Raw genomic sequence first — 23,743 nt, forward strand, 5'->3', positions numbered from 1 at the left:
ATGTGACATCTTTCATCATTGCTTTAATTTGTCTGGCAGAAATAAGACACAGACTCCACCCTCACTCAAGGAACACCTGGAGGTAGGATTCCGAGATCTTAGAAATCTTTCAATTACACACAGGAACCCATCAATGGCATCTGAGGAGGGGGTCACATATTTGATATATATTTTCAATGGTCACAATGGCTTCCTTGAGTACTGGAAGTCTGAGTTTTTGAGTGGGGCAGGAGTAGACATGGCAGTTAGAGTGTTATGCATGACTTGGGTTAGGAGATAAGGGGGTCTTGCCAGTGGCTAGAAGATGAAGATAGATTAAGAGGAAGTGGGTAGATGACACCAGGGCTTGCTGGGATATATCTTGTCTATGATGCCTGGGATTCTTTTCCCTGGGGCAGATAGGATGCAATTAGCCCCATCCTTCTCTGACACCACTTAAGGCCACACATTCGATGGATGGTTGGCTGGCATTAGGGAAGCTTGCATTAGGGGCCCTGGCCACAGTCAAAGGACACACATCTCCTTGTGCCAGGTCAATGGACTGACCCCATGTCACGAGTCCCATTAACTTGCTTGTATTCAGACTAAACAAGCTAATGAACAAAGTGGAGGAATACTGCCCACCTACCACACAAGCCAGCCAGAGCTGGAAAAGGTGAGTGTGGGGTGTGTGTGTGTGTGTGTGTGTGTGTGTGTGTTGAGTGAGTGTGGGTGCACACATGCATTCACACCTGTTTCCCTCCTGGAACCTGTGTGAGCAGCTCATAGCACCCCCTGGTGGTGGTGGTGCAGAAGGATGGGGAGTTGAGATTAGCCCCTTAATAGGGACACAGAGTGCAGAGAATGTATGCCTTGCACCAGACCGCTTCAGGAAAAGGGCTGGAGGACAAGGGGATGTCCTCATGCCTCCTACCCTGGCAGCCAGGCACTGATCAAAAAGTGATTCACACCAGTAATCTAAATGACATCACCAAGCACCAGCCACACTTTTTATGATTCCAACATAGCCTTTGACAGATTGGCATCATCTTGCTTAGGAGTCAAGGCCTGCGGCTTTGGCTAACTTAGATGCCAGCGTGGCAACAAAAGGGGAAAGCCCGCCTATTGGATTGGTTTTGCTCTCAGGACCCTGGCCCTACTTAGGGGATTCCCAGGGGACTTTCATGTGTACAGCTCACCGAGGCCTCGCCTCCTGGATAACTGACAAGGATGGAGAAGACCAGACAGGAAGACCTCTGAATGAAGCAGGAAAGCACAGAGAGCTCTGGGGATTTTTGAAATGGTGCAAGAGAGGATGGGAAGGGCAGAATAGGAGTTTACATTAAGCTTTTTAAAATTATATTTATTTGGAGCTGGAGAGGTGACTCAGGATTTAAGAGCACTGGCTGCTCTTGTGGAGGACCCAGGTTCAATTCCCAGCGCCCACACGATGGCTCACAACTGTCTGTAACTCTAGTTCCAGGGGAGCCAACCCTTCTTCTGACTTTTTGTGTGCCAATGTGTATGAGTGTGGGTATGTGTGTGGGCACACATGGGCCACCTTGCACCTCTGTAGTCAGAGGACAACTTTCAGGAGTCGCCTCTCTCCTTCCACTGTGTAGGTCTCAAGGACCGAACTCAGTTCATCCAGCTTGGTAGCAAGCACCTTTACCCACTGAGCCATCTCGAGACCTGAACCTGGGGTTTTGAAAAACACCCATCAGGATATGTTGGGTATTTTATACCCCATTTCTTGAATAGGAATCACAATATGTTCCCTTTGGGGATAAACACAGGAGTACTTCTGACAGGCAGACACTCTGGAAGCCGCTCAGGGCCTCTTTATCTGTACTTTGTCCTCTCCCCAAGAGGCTTTGTCCCAAGTGGGTGCAGTGAGGGTGGGTGAATGGCACAATGCCTGCATTCTATTCCCACCTCTTATCCCTGACTCACTGAAAGCCCTTGCTGAGGTCATGGCTTTGTGTTTCTTGCAAGGGGAAGAAGTATCAGAGGTGGCAAAGCTTTCGTTTTTCCCAAGGAATGAGAGGCCTACAGTACGAGGACCTCCAGATCCCCATGAGCCTCAGCCATGTCCTGCTGATATTAATTTAAAAAACAAAACCAAACCACAGTTAGATTTGGATCCAAGAGATGTTGGGAGACAGTCAAAGCAAGAAGCAAGGAGTTCCTGACAGAGATTTGTGGCCACTTTTCCATGCATGGCTTCTACAACATTTTCCCAGTCACGTTTCCACACAAATAATTCCCCTCTTGCTCTGTGTGCAAGGGTAGAGGAAACATCTCTTCACTTCAGGGCAAGGGAGCCACAGCTAAGGAGAGGCATTTCTCAGCTGTTTTGTTTCCAGAAACCCCATACATTATTTTGCTATCAAGCCTGGCCCTATTTTGTGAGCGTTTATTGGCTAAATACTAGGCATGTATTAGGTAGAAAGTGACCGGTTTTGTTGACCAAAGTCAGCCATGAGTGAGTGCCATGTTTTATTCTTTTGTTCGTTTGTTTTTTGTTTTGCTTTGTTTTTCAGGCAGGGTTTCTCTGTGGCTTTGGAGGCTGTCCTGGAACTCTCTATATAGGCCAGGCTGGTCTTGAACTCACAGAGATCCATCTGCCTCTGCCTCCTGGGTGCTGGGATTAAATCTGTGCACCACCAACAACTGGCCCATGTTTACTCTTGGTGTTCTTTTTCTAATTAAGAGCCTACCTGTCACCAGGCTAAATTTTAACAGACAAGGTCTGGGATGTACTCAGGAAGGCAAAGGGACCTGCCCTGTGGTCAGTGGTCCAGGATCAGACACCAGGAGAAGGGTAGGGATCTGACTCACAGTGGTCAGTCAGCTCTCTTGACAGGATGGCACCTGTGCATACTTAGACCTACACTCACAAGGGAGGACAAAATGGCAGCCCAGTCAACCAGGTGTCCTGAAACAAAAATGCTCAGAGCTCCAATAGGGACTGTGGTATTGCTCAGCCCTGGTGTGAACAGTCAGACAGAACCCGAGGCTGAAAGCGGAAAGATCTCTCTTATCAGGGTGCTTTTGCAGACTATCTGATAGTGGCATGTGCTTATTCTGGCCACCTGCTTGCATCTTTAACAGCACACCATTGGTGTGGCTAAGGCACCTTCATCTACCCAGATCTTTTCTATCCCATATGGTCTGGCTTGCTAGCATGGGTGTCTTCAGGGGAAGAGCTACTGAGGGGGCCGAACACCCAGCCCCTCCTGGAGCTCATGCAAGCCCTATCCTCTTGGCCTCTTGGCTCCATCCCAAAGGCTCAATTGCCTGATCCCTGGCTCAGGGCTACCAACTAGTTGGCTTCCAAACTAGAAAAAGAGGTCATCCAACTCCCTTCCAAACTGGAGAAAATATCCAGACTAAGCTCTGGGGCTTCAGAATAGCTGGCTCCACCAATCCCCAGCAGAGCCAGGGGCTGGGGCAGGGGCTGGGTCGGGGGCCATGGGAGGCCATGGGGACCTATAGTTGACAGCTGTTCCCTGAGTTATTTTGGGCCAGGGGCTGAGCTTCTCAGTTCCAGGGTACTGGGATTAAAATAGCCACGTGCAGGGCATTATCCTTGTAGCTCTGTGGGGGCTTTCCCAAGGAAAAGAGCCAGGGTAGGGAGGAGAAAATAAGGTTGACTTGAGGGATGGCAAGGAAGGACTTCTACCACTGTCCAGACTAACCTCACCTCTATGGAGCTCTAAGCCTTGTTATCTCTCTGACCAGATCACTCTCCTGGGGCTGATGGAGAACGGACAGAGTTGGTAACTCTGGAATACTGCTTCTGGCCTTCCTCAGTCCTCATAGTAAGTTACAAGAACCAGCTTCCCTCCCCATTTCACAGACAGATCCACAGGAGTTCAGGGGGCCAAGGAGGCTCTGGGCCCAGGTCACCCTCTTTCTTAGGCCGTGCTCCGAGCCACGAGATCCATGCTGGGTGGATAATCAGTTCCATCCCCAAGCTCAGTATCAACGTGGAAAACGCTGACTGGCCTGGGCCATCTTTCCAGTCACAGCAGGACTCTGGCAGCCTCCCGCCAGGCTCGCACCCTCCTCCAGGAGGAGGTGGGCCAAAATCAGGGGGGAAGAAAGAGGGTGTCTGAGGGAAGCCCAGTCATCCTGGAGCCTAGCCCGTACTCAGCTCCGCAGCCCCAGATGGGGACTTGACAGCCTGGGGCACTGCCTAGGAGTTGTAGCCAAAGCGACCTGGGCCCCTTTAGCAGATACGAGGGTGGCGCTGCGGGCGCATGCCCCAGACACGCCCTATGAAAATCGCTCCAGGGATCGGTCACGAACTTAGTCTTGAGCACCGCTGGCCAGGTCCGTGCGACAGGTCCCACTTCCCTGCTTGAGTGGGGTCTAGCTGGGCTTGCTCCGCGATCCCTGCCTATGCCTTGGAATGTTCCAGAGGGTCCGTTTCCTGTGCCGGTGAATTCGGCGCCCAGTGCCTCTCCTCTGCCTCCTCCCTCTCTGCTGCCCGGACACCCTAGGTCGCTCTGTCCCCGCCACACTCTCATCGCCCCCGCGCGCCCGGGAGCAGCCTCCTCTCCTCGAGCCGCGGCCCTAGGGCTCCCGGAGCCCGGCAGCCAGGGTCCCGCTGCGTCTCCTTCGCCCCAAGAGCCGTGTCCGCTGGAGCCCCTGGGGCCATGATGAGTCCCTGCGCTGTCCCCCGCCGCCCCACCGGCGCCGCTGCGGCGCTGGGGCTGGGTAGCCTCTTGATGCTGCTCGGGCCGGGACGCGCGTGCCCCGCAGGCTGTGCCTGCACCGACCCCCACACGGTGGACTGCCGTGATCGCGGGTTGCCCAGCGTGCCGGATCCCTTCCCGCTGGACGTGCGCAAGCTGTTAGTGGCCGGAAACCGAATCCAGCAGATCCCCGAGGACTTCTTCATCTTCCACGGAGACCTGGTCTATCTGGATTTCAGGAACAACTCGCTGCGCTCGCTAGAGGAGGGAACGTTCAGCGGCTCTGCCAAGCTGGCCTTCCTGGATCTGAGCTACAACAACCTCACCCAGCTGGGCGCCGGCGCCTTCCGCTCAGCGGGGAGGCTGGTCAAGCTGAGCCTGGCCAACAACCACCTGGCCGGTGTGCACGAGGCCGCCTTCGAGAACCTGGAGTCGCTGCAGGTGCTGGAACTGAATGATAACAACCTGCGTAGCCTCAACGTGGCGGCTTTGGATGCTCTGCCCGCGCTGCGCACTGTGCGCCTGGACGGGAACCCTTGGCTATGTGACTGTGACTTCGCCCACCTCTTCTCATGGATTCAGGAGAACGCATCCAAACTGCCCAAAGGTGAGCCAGAGGGTGGCTGGAAGCCAGGGCTGAATGGGGAAGGGAAGGAGCTGGGGGAGTCCAGCACAGTCTGGATGTTTGGAGCCCTGCTGCTTTGGGGACTCTAGTAGCAAGTCTCCTGAATGAGAGAGAATCGCTGTGAGTGTTAACTCCACAAGATCAGCTGCTTGAACGTCTCCCGGATATGTTGGCAAAGAAAATGTCAAAGGATGCTCCGAACTCTTCCAAATTCCTCCCTTTCTTCTTCACCTCCTACCCAGATTTAGGACTCGCTTTTTCTCCATCACTGTGGTCCACATCCTCTTGGGGAGCTTTTGGGTCCTAGGACAGGTGGGTGTGAGCAATATACCGGTTCCTCTAGAAGGAAAACCCCCGTGCTGTGTGGGACACCATACTATTCCCAGAACCCAGAGATGGAGAGAGGAGCTGGCAGGTCCTGAACGTGGTCTAGCTGCCACAGATCCTAAACTGGTCCCTCGATTCCCAGGTCCCCTGGACTCTTCAGGCCACCTCTGGTGAGGAAAATTCCTGGTGAGGACAAAGGCAGCCTAGATGTGGGTGGAAATGTGGGACAGCAACCTTTCTGGTGGGCACCTCCCTGCGTTCTTGCTGCACCTCCTCATGGCCCCCACACACCCAAATGGCTGATGGGAAAACAAGGGCACTGGGAACATAACACGAAGGAGGTAAAGGCAGAGCTGAGAAGACTGGGGGTCCAGCATTCTTAGGGGTTCATGCCAGGACTGAAGGCAGGGGGTATCTTAACATTGGGTAGAGCCCACCCTTGTGAGCACTGGCGGGAACTGACCGCTCAGCCCGGAGCCCACCTCCAGAGAGCCCCTAAATAGCGTTGGTGAAATTGGCCCAAGTCCTGTATAGCGCTCATTACAAACGGTGGCATGGCTGTGAACTTACCTTTATCCTCCCCACTGAGAACTCAGGAACGCTGTTTCTTGGTGTATGGAATCCTCGTGTCCACTTGTTCACCCCACAGGGTCGTAGGCACACACCCTGCGCTCTGCTGTTTCTCCTGTGACAAGTGGACACTTTCCCTCCCTAATGGCTCTACCATGTGAACAGTTCCTAAAAGATCTGGCCTGCAAGCTGCAGAGTCTCCCAGGTTTGAATGACACCCTTCCCCTGCCTGGATCCCTAGATCTGCCAGGGTATTCTCAATGACAGGAGTGTACTGTCAAGCTTTCACTGGGGAGAGAGGATCACCTTGGCTCTGATTGCTCCTGTCTTGGTGAACTGTTTCTCATTTATCCGACTGTGTGTCTGTGATGGGGCTCCCATTGTCTTCCAGTTGGGGGCAGGAGCTTGGGTTCTGATTTCAGCGTTGCCTTAGGTAGCTGGAACCTTGAGTGGCCTTTAATGCTTCTGAGCCTTGGCTTCATTGTCCCTGAATTACCTGGGTTGGCCTCTGAGCCCCCACAGAGCCTTGGGTCAGAGTCTGAAGTCCTGGGTTTGACTTTTGCTGTAAGGCCCGAGGACTCTGTGTGGGTCACTTAAGGTGACCCCTTCATGTGTTGTCAAAATGAAGTAATGAGGGTATAACCCCAGAGCAAGGAGAGCTTCTACTCTTCCAGTATACATCATCCACGGGAGAAAATGGACAGCACGTGGACACAAGAGGCTGGGGGAGAATGGACAGGCACTGCACAGATATGGCAGAAGGGTCCCGGGGATAGGTCAGGGCAGAGAGGAAGACTAGTCTCATCTAGCCAGGAGGGGAAGGTGACAGCTAGAAGACACCTCCTGGGGCACCCAGCCAAGGGCAGCTCCAGCGTCCTTGCAGCCTACAGAGCGTGGCCAGGACAGTGTCCCCAAAGTGAGCCAGAAGCAGGGAGGGTAAAGGAACTGGCTCAGGCTGAGAACGAAGTGCAAGACCCAAGTTCTGATCTGGACTCAGGTTTACAATATTGGATGAGCCCCTGACCTCCCCAAGCCTCAGTTTCCCTGTCTGAATCCAAAATACAGACATTGTCCTTCCGCCTGCTGGGAAGGTTTAAAGCAGTCTTCTTGATGAATGGTGCAGTGATGCCCAGTGAGCCGTGGATGCTCAAGAGGGGTTAATTTCCACTCCCTCCTGTATCCTACTCGACAGTTCTTCAAACTGTAATTGACACGTGGTAATTGTGTATATTAATGGGGCACATGATGTGATAACTTAATACATGCATGTGATGTATAGCTATCAAATAAGGGATTTACCATTTCTATCCCATTAACCGTTGTTCATTTCTTTGCTCCGGCCTCTTGCAAGCTCCTCCTGGTCTTAATAAACTATAAGTACGCTGGCATGGGAACTAGAGATGGCTCAGTTTATAAAGGGCTGCCACACAGGCATGAGGACCTGAGCTCCAATCCCCAGGCACACATGTAAAAATCATGTCTGTAATCTCAGTGCTAGGGTGGGATGAGTGGAGGTAAATGGATCCCAGGAGCTCATTGGCCAGCAGTCTGGCTGTATCAGGGGCCTCCAGGCTCAGTGTGAGATAGTCTCAAAAAAGAAAAAAGAAAAGAAAAGATGGTGGAAGGAGAGAAGGGGATCGCCTCAGTGGACGGCGCTGAAGAGGGGTGCAAAGGATGGGTTGAGGAGAATTTAACGCTCTTAGAGAGGACCAGAGTTCAGTTCCCAGCACCCAGGATGGAAGTCCACCTCCAGGGGACCCAAGGGCTTCTTCTTGTGCCTCTGGGTATTGCACTCATATGGCACACATAGCATCCCCACAGCAGACCTGTATAAACACAATTAAAAATAAAAACATTTTTAAAGGATGCTTAAAAATAAGGTGGAGAGCAACTGAGGAAGACACACGACCTCTGGCCCCAGGTACACACTTCATATGTGTACCTGGATATACATGTATACCACACACGCACACCAAATAAGATAAACAGTAGCCACCTGCCTGGGCTGTAGAACACTAGGTTTATTCCTCCTTGGTCTCCATTATGTGGCTTTCCTCTGTCACTCTCCCCATCTCCTTCCCAGTCTATGTCTCTCATGAAGGCCAAGGCCAAATCTCCAAGGCCCAGCTAGGGCAATGAAGTGTGTGTGTGTGTGTGTGTGTGTGTGTGTGTGTGTTTTTGCAGTGCCAAGTGCTCTACCACTGAGTGACATCACCAGTCCTGGGTGGCTTTTCTGTAACATACTTACCTCATCTGTAAATGATGCTACAGTACTGGCTAGGTGAGGTTCTTGAGAGGCGTACAATAATATCGATAGGAACTGTGTGACATTTTAAGTGTTGTTGTGCAGACTGTCCCACTCCAGCGAAGGTACGTGTGCAGAGAAGGCATGCTTACCCAAAGTAAGGCTGGAAGATGCTCCTTCTGGCTCCTAGCTCCCCAGACATGCGGGCCACCGACTTTCTGCCAATGAAAATCAGGCTGCACTGGGCTACAAGGTCCGGGCTTTCTAAGAACAATGGCTGCATCTTCCCAGGGAGGGAACCCCCAGGCCTGAGTAAAGGACAGCTTCTCCCAGATTGCTCTCTGCTCCTCTGCACCCTCCTCTGTCAGGACAGAGCACAGCTTTCTCCTTGTGACCTTGACTGTCTCAGCCAGTAGCAAAAATGTGTTATCTGCCAGGTGAGCATCCCCTTGTGGCCACACAGAGGTGGGGGGTATTGAGCCCCAAAGTACATCCCCAGTCCCCAGGGGAGGCAGGAAGGGGAGGGATGGACAGGCCAGGCTTTTTCATTGGGCCTGAGGTCAGAGAAGAAACTGTCCTGAGGGAGGGAGAGGGCAAGGGATACCAGCACCAACAGTGGCCAGGGAACAGAAAGTAAAACAAACGAGAAGACAGCAAGCCAAGCAGAAATTCTAGGGTACCCAATTAGTGCTGAATTTCAGATAAACGGCAAGTCGCTTCTTAATATAAGTATGGTATTCTTAAAGATATGAAGACAAAGTATGCCATCCCTATTTAATGTAATATGGCATATTTAGTATTTATATGAAGTGTTATTTGTCTTTCATATGAAATCCTAATTGGGCATCCCGTATTTGTGTTTTCATTTAGTTTGATTTGTTTAGTAGGGAGTGGTGGCATATATGAATCAAAGTGTAAATGTGGAGGCCAGTGGACAGCTTCTCAGAGTCTGTTCTTGCCTTCCACTATGTAGGTTACGGGGATAGACCTTATAGGTTCTCAAGCTTGGTGGCACGCGCCTTTATTCATAAAGCCATCTTGCCATCTACCATGTTTGTTTTGCTTTGTTTGTTTTTGCAGTGGGGTCTTGCTCTGCATCCTGTGCTAGCCTGGAACTCTTCTCCTGCCTCACCTCCCCAAGTTCTAGGATCACCAGCATTCATTTCCATGTCCTGCTCTCTGGCGTCCCTACCATGCTGCTAATAGTTATAAACCTCTTTGTCATTGACACCCTCCCCAACGATTTTCCCACCAAATAACAAAAGCAATACAGGTGGAGTGGCTGACATGGGGCTGAACAGTTAGTGGCTGAGACTACCTGGAACTCTGTGGTGTCCCACCCTTCCGAGAGACATGGGGAGGGAGACTTATCCCCCTCAGCCCTTAGTTCTGGGTGACATCGGGCTGCTTCCCCATTGCAGTCCTAGGTTCTGTAGTTGCTCTGATGATTTTGAGGGAATTTGGAAATCACCTGGGTGCCCAGCCAGGGTAGAGAGAGATGGGGCTGAGGCTGGGAAGTGCCTGGTAATGATGCCATTGTCAAAGACACTGTGCTCTTTACAGACTTCCCTTTGTGGGCATCCTCCTTCACATAGGCCCAGCAGGTGGACAGCTCAATCTGAGAGCCATCAGAGAACCTCCTGTGGATCACCAGGTCCCCAGACTTCCTAAATGAGCCCCAGGGGAGAAGCCCCTTCTGGGGCTTTCCTAAGCACAGAAGCCTGGTAATTGCTTTGGGGAGGGGGACTTGGCTCCCAGGTTCGCTCTGTACTTTGTAGCTGGGTGGTTGTGTCAGTTGGGTTACTATTGCTGTGATGAAACATTATGGCCCAAAGCAACTTGGGGAGGCAAGTTTGTTTCCATATCACTGTTCATCATGGAAGGAAGTCAGAGCAGGAACCTGGAGGCAGGAGCCAATGCAGACCTCATGGAGGAGTGCTGCTAACTGGCTTGTTCTCCATTGCTTGCTCAGCCTGCTTTCCTATAGAACCAAGCACCAGCCCAGGAATGTCACCGCCCACAATGAACTGAGCCCTCCCACATCAATCACTAAGAAAATGCATGCCGAGCTTGCTGACAGTCTGATCTTATGGGAGCATTTTCTTAATTGAGGTTCCCTCCTCTCAGATGACTCTAGCTTGTGTCAAGTTGACATAAAACTACTCAGTGCAGTGATGTTACCCAAATTGCCTACTGTCCCTAGGCCTTAAGACTTTTCTTCTGCAATCAAGGGTATAGGTGTGAGACTTGGAAAGCTATTTTCAAGTAAAAGTCTGTGGGTTAAAAAAAAAAAAATAGCAAGTGTATCCATATGTTTTTCTTTTCCTTTCTTTTTTATTTATCTCTATTTGGTTTTGAGACAAGGTCTCACCATGTAACTCAGGCTAGCTTGGAACTTGCTATGTAGAGCAGGCTGGCCTTGAATTCCCAGAGATCCACTTGTCTCAGTCTCATTGTATACCACCTTGCCTGGCTGTGCAAATATTTTCATAAGGATGTACACGCACTGTGTGGACATGTGTCCAGCAGCCTGAGATGCCATCACAGAAGGCCTGTTCATATGCAGTCCCTAGCCTCTGTCCTGGGGCCATGGTGGAAGATGGTCCCTTGGACTGAGAGATAGAAGCTGGCAGAACAGGACTGTAAGCCTGGCTTTGGAGGTGCATGGAGCAGGTGATCCGTCTACACCAGGCCCAAGAGAGCAAATGTTGGAAAAGGTGCCAATGAGTCTTGTCACTGAGGCTGATTTGGCCAGGCCTCTTCTTGTGCCTTCCCTTTCTAGCCATGGTCATGTGTCCTCAACGGTCATAGTCCTCAGTGCTGGCAAGAAGATGCTTGAGTCTATTGTCCTATGACCTTGACACTTGGAGATGTAGGGTGTGGGCTGGGAGGAAGGTAGAATTAAGCAGAAATGCCTTGGCTCTGCCTAGCTCTAGTCTCCCCAGGAAAGTCTCCTAGAGAGAACCCAGCAGATCTGTCTGGAATGCCCAGGCTCTTGAGGGCTGAGAATCCCAGTGGGCACCTCTGTGGGTAGAGTTCTTCCATGAGAGGGTGCCACAGCAGTCAGGATGCTTATCCAGCCCCTGTACCATATCATTTAACCCAATTTACTACCTGGCTCAATTCAGGACCACTGGGAGAGCCAGACCTGAGCCCCAGAAACTGCCTGGATTTTCTGATGTCAAGCAGGCTTGCCTCCAGCAAATGAATGGGGATTACTGTCATCCAGATGAAAAAGAAAAGCCAAAGCTTGTCTGAAAGTCACAGGGTACTTTGTCCTAGACAGCTCCAAGGTGACTCTCTTTTTTTCTAAAAATAAGATAAAAGCAATTTTCTTGATTATAAAAGTTTCAGTTATCAGTCAGGGGTGAGGGAGCAGAAACATATTACATGATGATAATTAAAAATTGAAGGCAACTCCAAAAGCAATCAAGCAACAAAACAAACAAACAAACAAACAAACAAGAACCTCCAGGGGCCTGAGAGATGGCTCAACAGCTAAGAGCACTGGCTGCTCTTGCAGAGGACCTGGGTCTACTTCCCAGTACCCACATGATGGCTCCCAGCCATCTATAATTCTAGTAGATCCAGTGCCTTCTTCTGGCCCCCAAGTACATTGCACTTGCATACATGTAGGTGAAAACTCATACACATAAAATAAAAAATAAACAACCAGAATCCTTTTACTATTAAAGTTGTAGATGAATTTTTTTTAAAGATGGTCATTATGGTGAACACTTTAATCCCAGCACTCAGGAGACAGAGATGAATATATCTCTGTGAGATCTAGGTCAGCCTGGTCTACATAATGAGTTCCATGACAGCGGAGATACATAATGAGACCCTGTCTCAAAAACAAAAACAAAACAAACAAACAAACAAAAAAACCACCAACCAACAAAACCAAAAAAAGGAAAAAAAAAAAAAAAAAGGAAATAAAAGAGACACAAAATGATAAGTCCTGCATGTAGCATGAGTTCTAATAGGTCTTAATAATAAATTTAGTCTGATATCTGACTCTGGCTTTTATTATTATTATTATTATTATTAAGACCTATTAGAACTCATGCTACACCTGTGCCGGCTAGTTTTATGTCAGCTTGACACAAGCTAGAGAAGGGAACCTCAACTGAGAAAATGCCTCCATAAGATCAGGCTATAGGCTGTAGGCTATAGGACATTTTCCTATTCGTGCTGAATGTGGGAGGACCCAACCCGTTGTGGGTGGGGCCATCCCTGAGCTGGTGGTCCTGGGTTCTATAAGAAAGCAGCCTGTGCAAGCCATGGGGAGCAAGCCGGTAAGAAGCACCCCCTACATGGACTCTGCATTGGCTCCTGCCTCCAGGTCTCTGCCCTTCTTGAGTTGCTGCCCACAGTGCTTTTGACGATGAACTGTTATATAGAACCATGAATGAAATAAATCCCTTTCCTTCTAGGTTGCTTTTGGCCGTGGTGTTTCATCACAGCAATAGCAACCCTAACTAAGACAAGCCCTATGACTGTATATTTGTGGAGGGTGATGAAATTCACAGAAGAGAGGGGTGGCCAGGGGCTGAGTAGTGGGCATTTAATAGGGAGAATATCTGTTTGAGAGGTATAGGAAGCTCTGGCTACACAATTCCAGGATGCTCCAGGATGAGCCCTTGACCCGATGCTGCGCATACATCCTTCTCTCCATGAAATCAGCTTATTATTTAATCAGACGGAGTGTCTGCCGGCTGAGACAGGGAGGGTAATTGGGAATTTTCCCCTGTGTGATGCTGGATATTTAATGAAAGTGGCAGTAGAAAACAAAAAGTTAGCACTATAGGAAATTAGAGCCCATATTCCTTGGCACCCCAGAGCAGGCAGGGACAAAGCCTCACAGGCTCCTGGTGCAGCATTCCTCTGAGGCACAAAATAGCTCCAGCTGAGGCCACAGCACATACATCCTCTCCAGAAGGTCGGGGTAACAGAGAACAGGTGTCTGGAAAGACACTAACCAGGGTGTCAGGAGACTTGGGGTCCAGGCCAAAGTTGAGTTGACTGACCTGTTTAGCTTTCTATGGCCGTGATAAATTCCATGAAACCAACATGGGGAGAAAGGGTTGGCCTCATCTTACAGATCAGAGGCAGAGGGGAAGGGAGAGCTGGAGCTTACCTTACGGGTCACAGTCCATCATTGAGGGAATTCAGAGCAGTAACTCAAGTAGGACAGGACTTGAAGCAGAAACCATGGAGGAACACTAATAAGTGGCTGGTTTCCAGCCCCACCAGCCTAGACAGTACTGAGCACCGTAGGCTGGGGCTTCTTATACCAATCAGCAATCAAGAAAATGCCCCTGACATACATACCCACGCATGGCCAACCGGATAGAGGCGATTCTTCAACTGCAGTGCCTGCCCTCATGATTAGCCATCACGGTGACCTTAGGCAAGTGGTCTGATTTCCCCCAGACCCTTCATCTATAAGGGGGAGCTGGGCAAGGATGGAGGTTCAGGCATCGAAGGTGTCTTCTCACACACCCATCCTTCAACTACGTGACGGAGCAGCAAAAAGCCTGGCTGTGGATGTGAAAGGCCCCGGACTGCTATTTCCCCAGCATTTTTTTCTCTGACTAAAAAGTTCTGTGAGGCTGTCAGAGAAAGACAAAGAGGGGGTTTTACTGGCGCAGGTTGTGCCCCCTTTCGACCTGTGAGATGCAAGCAGAAGAGACTAGACCGTAGACTCCATTTGTGGGAGAGCAAGCTGTGACTCCCTTCCTCCAAGGTGTGAGAGGACAGCCTACCTCCTCCCTGGGGCTGTAGCTGCAGGTGAGGAGTGAGTGGGATGGGCTGGCTCTACCACACCCCTTCCCCAAGCCTACCTTGTCACTAAGGCCTCTGGTACTTCCCCGGAAGACTGACAAGAGCTGTGTCACAGGCCTTGGCCCCTGATTGCACAAGACAGTATACAGCTCAACTGGTGACCAGAGCAATAGATAATCTATCAGTGACATTCCTTTCTACTGCCTGTCTGGTTGATGATGATGAACAGGTGGCCAGCCAGAGCTGGAGAGATGGCTCAGCTGGTAAGGACGGTTGCTGCCGTGCCTGGTGACCTGAGTTTGATCCCTGGGACCTACAAGGTGGAAAGGGAGAACTGAGTCCTGCATGTTGTCTTTGACCTCCACAAGTGCATTGTGTCACACCCTCCACCCAAAATACAAAAATAAAATGCAATACAAATTTCAATAGGAGAAAACACAATCCTGGAAACATCTGGGAAAAGAGTAAGAAGATCTTGACACCTCTACCATAGAATACCCTGCAGCCATTAAATGTGTATTTTTGAATGTCTCTTTGTGTGTGTGCCTGTGTGTGTGTGTGGTGTCTGTATGTCTGTGTGTGTGTGTAGTGTGTGTGTGTGTGTTTGTTATATACTCGCAGTGCATGCACCTTTGCTAAAAAAGTACATTCAGAGTCCTGAATACATCTGATCAACCATTTTCCTTTAGGCAGAGTCTCTCACAGAATTTAGGGCTAAGCTGGAAGCCAGCAAGCCTTAGCCATTTGCCTGTCTGTCTCCTACAGCACTTGTCTTACAGGTGTTCATGTGGCCATGCCTATCTTTAAAAAAATGTTGATACTGGGATTACAAGTGCACGAACACCCTCACCTACCTTTGGGGGGAAAAATAGACTTTGGAGATTTGAACTTGGCTTGCCATGATTGCACAGCAAGCTCCTTTAACCATTCAACCATCTCTCTAGCTTCCAAGGTACATTTTATTCTATAGTCCCAAGATTCAGGAGGCTGAAGGGGGAGAATCTCCTGATGCCAGGAGTTTGATACCAGCCTAGGCGACTGTGAGACAAATGCCTGAAAGTGGTATGTTGTATTTGGTGAGTGGAAAGATATTCCCAATATGGTCACCAAACATGTTGCTGGAGATATTTCTACCAGACAGATTTGTGAATATTTGCACCTAGAAGAGGTCTTAGAAAGATCTAAACCGTTGTGCAAATTGTATTTATGAGATCTTGCATCTGCCGTCTGTTCATTTGTTGCTGGTGTCTCGGGGTGTATGCAGGCTTTGCCTAATAAGCGGAATTAGGAAAGCAGAAACTTGTCTTGAACAGCAGAAGTGCTTAGGAGAGCCTGTGGCCAATCACACTGAGAGGCTCTCAGGAGGCCAGAGCTGGAGAAAGGCTCCCTGAGAGTCCTGGGCTCAGCCTGTTCCTTGGCGAGGGCCTTGGCCAGGCTGGAGAGATTAATCTCAATCCACCATCTGCTGTGTCACTGTCTATTTCTAGGATGGCAGTTTGTCACCCTCGCCACTCAGGTGTCAGCTGTGGGGAGAAGTCATCATTCAAGGGGATGGAGCAGAGCCTGGGGGCGCGGGTGGGAGGAGACACCCATCCCAAGAGAGGCTTCAGTAAAAGAAAGAATGGCTACAAGGCAGAAGTCAGGACATCACTTAAGCTGTCCACAAGGAAGTCACCCCAGGAGGGGAGATGCTCTGCTCGGGCATCTTTCCTATAGCTCCCCACTCCCGGATGAATGTGCCCCCAAGATGACAGTTTTGCAGGACATCTGAGCAGGTGCAGATAATGTGTGGTTGTGGGACAGTAGCTGTCAGGTCAGGGACTAACTCATCCTTGAATTCCATTTCCCACAACCCACCCCAGTTCCAGTGGGCATAAACAAGAGGAACCAGCCCCAACTGGGTGCACAGGGAAGGTTCCTGATGGAAGGATGCCAGCGGGTGCTCAGAGCGGAAGGAGCAGACTCAGAAGAAGACAGGGCGGTAGACTGCTTGCATGGCTTGCAGGAAGCCATGGGTCCCATCGCTGGCACTGTAAACTGGGTTGACAGACGCCACTGAGGCAGAGGTGGGAGGATTGCCTGTTGGCTACATAGTGAGACCCTGTCTCAAAGGTAACTAAAACCTCAAACAAACCACAGGGAGGGGAAGATAGCTCTGTGGGTTCGGAGAGCAGAACCCCACCGGAGGGGCAGCAGCAAAGGCTGCTGGATCAGGTGGGTGCCACTTTCCTTTGAACTTAAGTGTTGTCCTGGCACAGAGAGGCACTAACCCCATTGTGGTTGTGTGCTATCTGCTGGCTGGGAGAGGGTGTGTATGTGTGTGTATAGACCAAAGGACGACCTTGGCTATCATTTCTTAGATGACACCTATCCTAGTTTGGTTTCTACTGCTGTGATAAAACACTGACTAAACCCAATTTGGGGAGGAAAGGATTTATTTGGCTTATGGGTTACAGTCCCATCAGGGGAAGCCAAGGCGGGGACTGAAGCAAAGATTTTAGAGGGTACCACTTACTGGCTCGCTCTCCATGGCTTGCTCAGCCTCCTTTTTCCTTCCTCCCTCCCTCCCTCCCTCCCTCCCTCCCTCCCTCTCTTCCTCCCTTCCTTACTCCTTTTCTTTCCTGTTGTTTTCTTGAGACAGGGTTTCTCTGTAGCTCTGACTGTCCTGGAACTCGTTCTGTAGACCAGGCTGGCCATGAACTCACAGAGATCCTCCTGCCTCTGCCTCCCAAATGCTGGGATTAAAGGTGTGTACCGCCACCACCCAGGCTTCAGTCTGCTTTCTTACATACCCAGGACCACATGCCCAGAGGCAGCACCGCCCACAGTGGTTGGACCCTCCCACATCAATCACCAGTAAAGACAATCTTCCCCAGAGATGCCTTGGGCTAATCTAATGGAGACAGTTCCTCAAGGGAGGTTCCCATTTCCAGGTGATCCCGGGCTGTGTCAAGTTGACAGAAACCAGCCTGCATAGCAACCATCTTTTAGTCTGGGGTTCTGGACACATGCCATCACACCTGGCTTTTAAAAACTGGACTCTGGGCTTTGAACTCAGGTCCTCATGCATGCTGCCTCATTTCCTCAGTCTTGTGCATGTTCAAGAAAGTTGAACCAAAGCGCACTCAAGAGATGATTCCCCCTCAAGAAGCCTGGGAGAGACTGAGGGTGGAGACAAGGGGTAGTTGGGCAATGTTCCATAGATGCTATGGGTAGGGGACTGAATTGTGTCAAAGGTTACCAGCAGGATAGAACCAGACTCTCCTGTCATGGTGACCTTATTTAGAAAGAGATTTTGCAGCTGCAATTAGCTTTAAGTATATAGAGCTGAGCTGGGAGGTGATGGTGCACGCCTTTAATCCCAGCACCCAGGAGCCAGAGGCAGGTGAATCTCTATGAGTTCGAGACTCGCGTGGTCTACAAAGCGAGTTCCAGGACAGGCTCCAAAGCCACAGAGAAACTCTGTCTAAACTCCCCCGCCAAAAAGAATCTAGAGATGAGACCATCCTTGGTTGAAGAGGTAGGCCGGGAGAGGGGGCAACCACCTCATTCTATTGACAATTGTCCTTGTAGGAGAAAGGCGAGAGATGTCTGAATGATGGTGACATAGAACAGAAGATCCTAACTGGGCATTGGTGGTGCACACCTTTAATCCCAGCACTCAGGAGGCAGAGGCAGGTGGATCTCTGTGAGTTCGAGGCCAGCCTGGTCTACAGAACAATTTCCAGAACAGGCTAGCCTCAATCTTCAACTTTCTCCCCTCACCTCAGCCTACGCAGAGTGCTGTGATTTCAGGCATGTGTCATGATGCTCAATGTTCTACTCTGTTCTAGACTGAACCTGTTTTGTTTGTTGTGTATGTGGTCCTGGGGATTGAACACAGGCCTCCTGCATGCCAGGCAAGAAGAGTTCTCCTCCGGAGCTATACCCCCAGCCTTTTGTTTTGTTTTTGTTTTTTGAGACAAGGTTTCTCTGTATAACAGCTCTGGCTGTCCTGGAACTTACTCTGTGGATCAGGCCGGCCTCCAACTCACAGAGATCAACTTGCATCTGCCTCCCAAGTGCTGGGATTAAAGGCATGAGCCACCACTGCCTGGCTCCTTTTTTTGTTTTTTAAATTCTGTTTTGAGATATGATCTCTCTAGGTAGCTCAGGCTAGCCTGTAACTTTTGATCCTTCTACCTCAGCTTCCTGAGTACTCTGGGCTTACTTACAAGTGTGAGCCACCATAACCAACTTCAACTAGTCTGGGTGATCCTGTTTGTGGGATGTTACTGAGGCAGCTATGACGAAATAATGAAGGTCCACACCGTGTGGAATTGTCAGTGGGGACACAGGGGACACAGTCCCGTCCCCCCCCACCCCCCCCCACTGTCAACCTCAGCTACTGGCAGAAGTTCTCCCAGGCGTTTAGGGACCTCCAGTCAGGCAAGACCAGGATTTTTGACTCAACACAGGATGGGCCAGTCTGTGAAGCTGATTTGGAGATTTTATTGAAGACATTTTAATGTAGATTTAAGAGTGCAGGTTAGAAGAGGAGGGGACTGGGCAGAACAGGCGAGACACACCTGAGAACATGTGCTCGAGGAGTCTTGGAAGGTAAGATACACCCAAATGTGGGCTCTTGGAGAGAGACTGACACATCTAAGTGTAGTTATACGTCCTGGGTAAGTGTATGTCAACCTGACACAAGCTAGAGTCATCTGGGATAAAGAAACCTCAGTTTAGAAATAGCCTCCATCAGATTGGCCTGTGGGCGTGTTAGGGCATTTTCTTGGGGGATGATTGATGGGGGAGGGCCCAGCCTACTGTGGGCAGTGCCACCCCTGGACTGGTGGTTCTAGGCTGTATGAGAAAGCAGGCTGAGCAAGCCATGGGAAGCAAGCCAGTGAGCAGCATCCTCCGTGGCCTCTGCACCAGCTCCTGCCTTTATGCTCCTATCTTGAGCTTCTGTACTGGCTTCTCTTATGATGGACTATAACATGAAAGCCAAATAAACCATCCCTCTCTGAGGTGTTTTTGGTTAGTGTTTTAGAAACCATCCAAGGTGAAGCTGGAGAGATGGCTTAGAGGTTAAGAGCACTGGCTGCCCTTGCAGAGGGCCTGGGTCTAGTTCCCAGCACCCGTGCGTTATCTCACAACTACCCACTGATCCAGTTCCAGGAGATTTGATGCCCTCTTATGGCCTCCGAGGGCACAGAATGTACGTGGAATACAGATATACACTCAGGCATATCACATAAAATAAAGTAAGTAAAAATATAAAAGATAGTATATGTACTTACTATATTCAAACGCTGGCTAAGATACTTTGGTTCTTGGTTTTTGTTTTCTTGAGACAGAATTCCATGTAAACCTCAGTATGCAGCTGAGGCTGGCTTTGAACTTCTGATCCTCATGGCTCCATTTCCCAAGGGCTGAGAATAAACACACCTGGCTTTGGGGACACTTTGAATTGCCCCACTGGCTGGGGTGCTGCTGGTATCAGTAAAGAGGAGAGGATGTCAGCTATCCTAAAGCACACAGCTCAAGCCAAGGACAAGAGTCCTATCCCACATGCCAGCAGGGCTGGGGTTGGGTTAGGGTGCAGCTTAGTTGGTAGAGTGCTTGTCTAGCATGCAGAAAGCCCTGGGCCCCCTCCTCAGCACCACATAAACCAGTCATGGTGGAGCATGCCAGTAACGCTAGCATTTCTAGAGGTGAGAGCAGGTGAATTAAAAGTTGGAGGTCGTGGCTGGTGAGATGGCTCAGTGGTTAAGACCACTGGCTTCTCTTCCAGAGGACCCAGGTTCAATTGCAATCACCCACACAGCAGCTTACAGCTGTCTGTAACTCCTATTCCAGGGGATCACACAGACATACATCCAAGCAAAATTTCAATATAAATAAAATACAAATAAATTATATATATAAAAAAGAAGTTGGAGGTCATTCTTGGCTGCGTATATGTTCAAGGCTGGTCTGGGCTTCATGAGACTCAGTCTCAAAAACAAAACCCAACGTGCTTGAAAGACAGTTCAGTAGTTAAGAGAGTCTACTGCTCTTCCAGAGGACCAGAGTTCAATTCCCAGTACCCACATGAGGCAGTTCACGACTGTCTGTAACTCCAGCTCCAGGAGATCAGAAACTTCTGACCTTTTTTCAGACACACACACCCAGCATGACTTTAAAATCAATCAATCAATCAATCAATCAATCAATCAATCAATCAATCAACCACAGTCCTAATTAACTCAGTGAATCACACACACAAAAGAAGACATGGAAAAGGTATGGCACTTGCTGGAAAGAAAGGTTCTGGACAGGGGAATGAGAGTGGGAACAGGGATGTGTGTGAAAATGTCTAAGTGCATTATATACGTATATAAAACTGTCAAGCAAACAACTGCAATAAAACCCAAAACGAAACAGTTCCAGGCTGAGAAACGCAGTCCATGGTATGGTACTGTTAAGGAGTGAAGCCCAAAGTCACAGACCCCAACATTGGAGCCCTGCAGTCTCCGGTGCTGCTGCAGATAGCTCCTGGACAGATCTCCACCCTCTTCTGCCTGGTCCTGCCCACCCAGTTCCTCCTGTCTGTCTGCCCTCTGTGAACCTGGGAAAGCCATCAAGTCAGGGTGTCTTACCACAGCCGAGCGAACACCCAGCCTCCACTCCTCGTGGGTCATTTAGTGTTTTCCCAAACAAGCCCTTTTCTTCCAGCCACAGAGAAATGTGAAATGACATTTTCTAAAAATGTCGCTTTGTAAAAATGCCAAGGCTAATCTCCAGGCACAAAGAGTAGTATGGAGATCAGAACTGACTCAGGGAGTTCCAACCTGGGAAGAATGGGCTCAGAGGTGCACGCATGTGCTGGGTGAGCATTGGCTGGGCTACTGACTAGCTGAACTTTGACCTGCTACATGCTTGAGGGCTGCATGCATGTTGCCTGTGGCTGTCAGAGCTCATGTTCATGCCCCAGGCAGGACTCTTTTATTCTTGTTTTCCAGGTATCTTTGGCTAGTGGGTAGCTATCAAAATGGATAGGGTGGCTCATCCCTGTAATCCCAGCACTTGGGAGACTGATGCCTGGGCTTACATAGTGAGTTCCAGATCAGCCTCAAGTATATAACATTCCCCTATCTTAAAAGTTAACCAAATAGGGGCTGGAGAGATGCCTCAGTGGCTAAAAGTGCATACTGTTTATTCTTTCAGAGGACCCGAGTTCTATTCCCAGCACCTACGTCAAACAGTTCTAGATGATCCAATGCCTCTGACCTCCAAAGGTACCACACGCACGCGCGCGCACACACACACAGCCTATGAAGAGAAGCAGTGGGATGGACAGAATCAATGTATACCATATGTATATATAGGAATAGGAAGTCAATTTCATTAATTTGTATAATTAATGGTTCAGTAATTATAAGGAAGGCAGGCATGATGCTGGGAGGTGGTGGTGCACATACACCTTTAATCTCAGCACTCAGGAGGCAGAAGCAGGTAGATCTATATGAGTTCAAGGCCAGCCTGGTCTACTGTGTACTGAAGTACTCCCAGGACAGCCTCCAAAGCTACACAGAGAAACCCTGTCTAGAAAAATCAAAAGGGGCAATAAACAAAAGGCAGGCATGGTGACACTTTTAATGCTAGAACTTGGGAGACAGAGAGAGGCAGGTGGATCTCTGTGAGTTTGAAAACAGCTTGGTCTACACAGTGAGTTCTAGGCCATCCAGGGCTCTACAGTGAGACCTTGTCTAAAAAAACAAACAAACAAACAAGCAAAAATACCCAAAGAGCTCTGGGTCATCTAAATCCTTGAAACTCAAAGCAGCTCTATGGATTTAGTGAGAGGAGAGAGTGTAGTATGGTTGCTAGGCAACTGTTCTCATGGAAGAATGCATGGGTGGGGTGGCTGTGGATGTGTAAGGGATGGGTTAGGACTGGGTAGGGGGCAGGAAGCTCAAATATTCTTTTCTCCATTTTCTTTCTGAGCTGGAGAAGAAGAGGCACATGGGTAGGAACCCTAAGGGTGGTTTGGGGGTGCTGGGCAATGAGGGAGAGCTCTTTGCTGGTCACAAGAGAGCTAAGTAACAAAGTTGGGAGAGAGTTGACTCTCAGACGATGCTGAGAAAGGGTTGAGGGTGAGCTCTTTGCAGCTTGAAAAGGCTTGAAAAGGCTTTCCTGAGAATTTGAGGACACCACAAGTAAGCAAGAACTAATGGTTGCTCAGCTTCTTCTCAAAATGATGCCTCCCCTTTCTCCCTGGAATTAGTACACCTTACAGTTCTTCCCAAAGCTGAGTATGTGAACCTGTAAAGGTATGTTACCAAAGGAAATGATGTGAGAATTCCTGCTGTGAGGGACTTCTACAGCAGTCATGGGATGCACCCTAACCCTCTCTCATTCTGTCTCTCCGAAGGCCTCGATGCCATCCAGTGCTCACTGCCCACGGAGGACCGGAGGGTGGCCCTGCGGGAGCTGTCAGAAGCCAGTTTTAGTGAGTGTAAATTCAGCCTGTCCCTCACAGACCTGTTCATCATCATCTTCTCGGGTGTGGCCGTGTCCATCGCTGCCATCATCTCCAGCTTTTTCCTGGCCACTGTGGTGCAGTGTTTCCAGAGGTGCACCCCTAACAAGGACACGGAGGATGAGGATGACGATGAGGATGACTGAGCCACCTCTTCCTGCTCTTTGCTTTCCCACACCCAGCTAGTGGTACCTCTCCAAGGGAGACAGGAGATGCTGAAGACAGGAGCCTCACATCACTCCAGGCCGCGAAAGGGATGGAGCTTGCCTAGGCACCTGCTGGGACAGCCGATCCCAGAGCATAGAATCAGCAGGGTAGAGATACAGGAAGGATGGTGAGATTCATTCCTGAGCAGAGCCCACCTACTGGGCTGGGGCACTCATGTGTGTGAAGATAATCAAGTCAGGCTTCATGGCTTACAGCTTTACAACCTTCCCAAGCTGAAGTGAGAGCTCACACAGCTTCTGATGGCAGAGATGTGTGTGCCGTTGTTATTACCAGCTGCATTATGGACTATGAGTCATCTTCCTCCTAAAAGACAGCAGAGCTCTCAGTGGATGTTCAAGTTCAGCTCACTTTCTCTGTGAGAGCTGGAATTCTTTTCCTCTACAAAAGATCCCAGCAACTTTGGGATGTTAGACCAAGAACAAGCAAATGTGCGTGCAATAGGCAATATCTGCGTCTCCCCTGCGTCGTTGTGTTGATGCCCAATACCCAATGTGATGGATGTGAGATGACTTGAGCCAGCAACACTGGGCGGGGCTGGGGGCTGAGATACCTAAGGCAGAGGTTCACAAGAAGTTGCTGGGGTGTTTTAAGGACCCATGCTTCAGGGGGTTTTGAAGAGGGCCCTTTGGGTATGACTCGGTCATAGGAATGGATTCATTCTGGGTGCCCTGATGATGCAAACTCTGGGGACCTCCCTGCTCCTTCACCAGGTGAGGCCACAGTGAGAGGGCAGGCACCTGTGAACCAGGAAGTGGTGTCTCCAAGGGACT

General features: G+C 49.8%; 1 protein-coding gene across 1 annotated transcript in view; it reads left to right on the plus strand.

The window, feature by feature from the left end:
• Nucleotides 1–23,409, plus strand: part of Lrrc38 (leucine rich repeat containing 38) — a 64,401-nt gene extending 40,992 nt beyond the window's left edge. The window contains 5 exon segments of the mRNA XM_051173536.1: nt 3,724–3,757; nt 4,008–4,286; nt 4,289–4,605; nt 4,608–5,289; nt 22,638–23,409. Of these exon segments, the coding sequence (XP_051029493.1) occupies nt 3,724–3,757; nt 4,008–4,286; nt 4,289–4,605; nt 4,608–5,289; nt 22,638–22,891 (1,566 nt within the window). The 3' untranslated portion in view covers nt 22,892–23,409.
• The last annotated feature ends 334 nt before the right edge of the window (nt 23,410–23,743 follow it).

The sequence above is a fragment of the Phodopus roborovskii genome, unplaced genomic scaffold (assembly GCF_943737965.1).
Source record: "Phodopus roborovskii unplaced genomic scaffold, PHOROB, whole genome shotgun sequence".
In the NCBI taxonomy this organism is placed as follows: domain Eukaryota; kingdom Metazoa; phylum Chordata; class Mammalia; order Rodentia; family Cricetidae; genus Phodopus; species Phodopus roborovskii.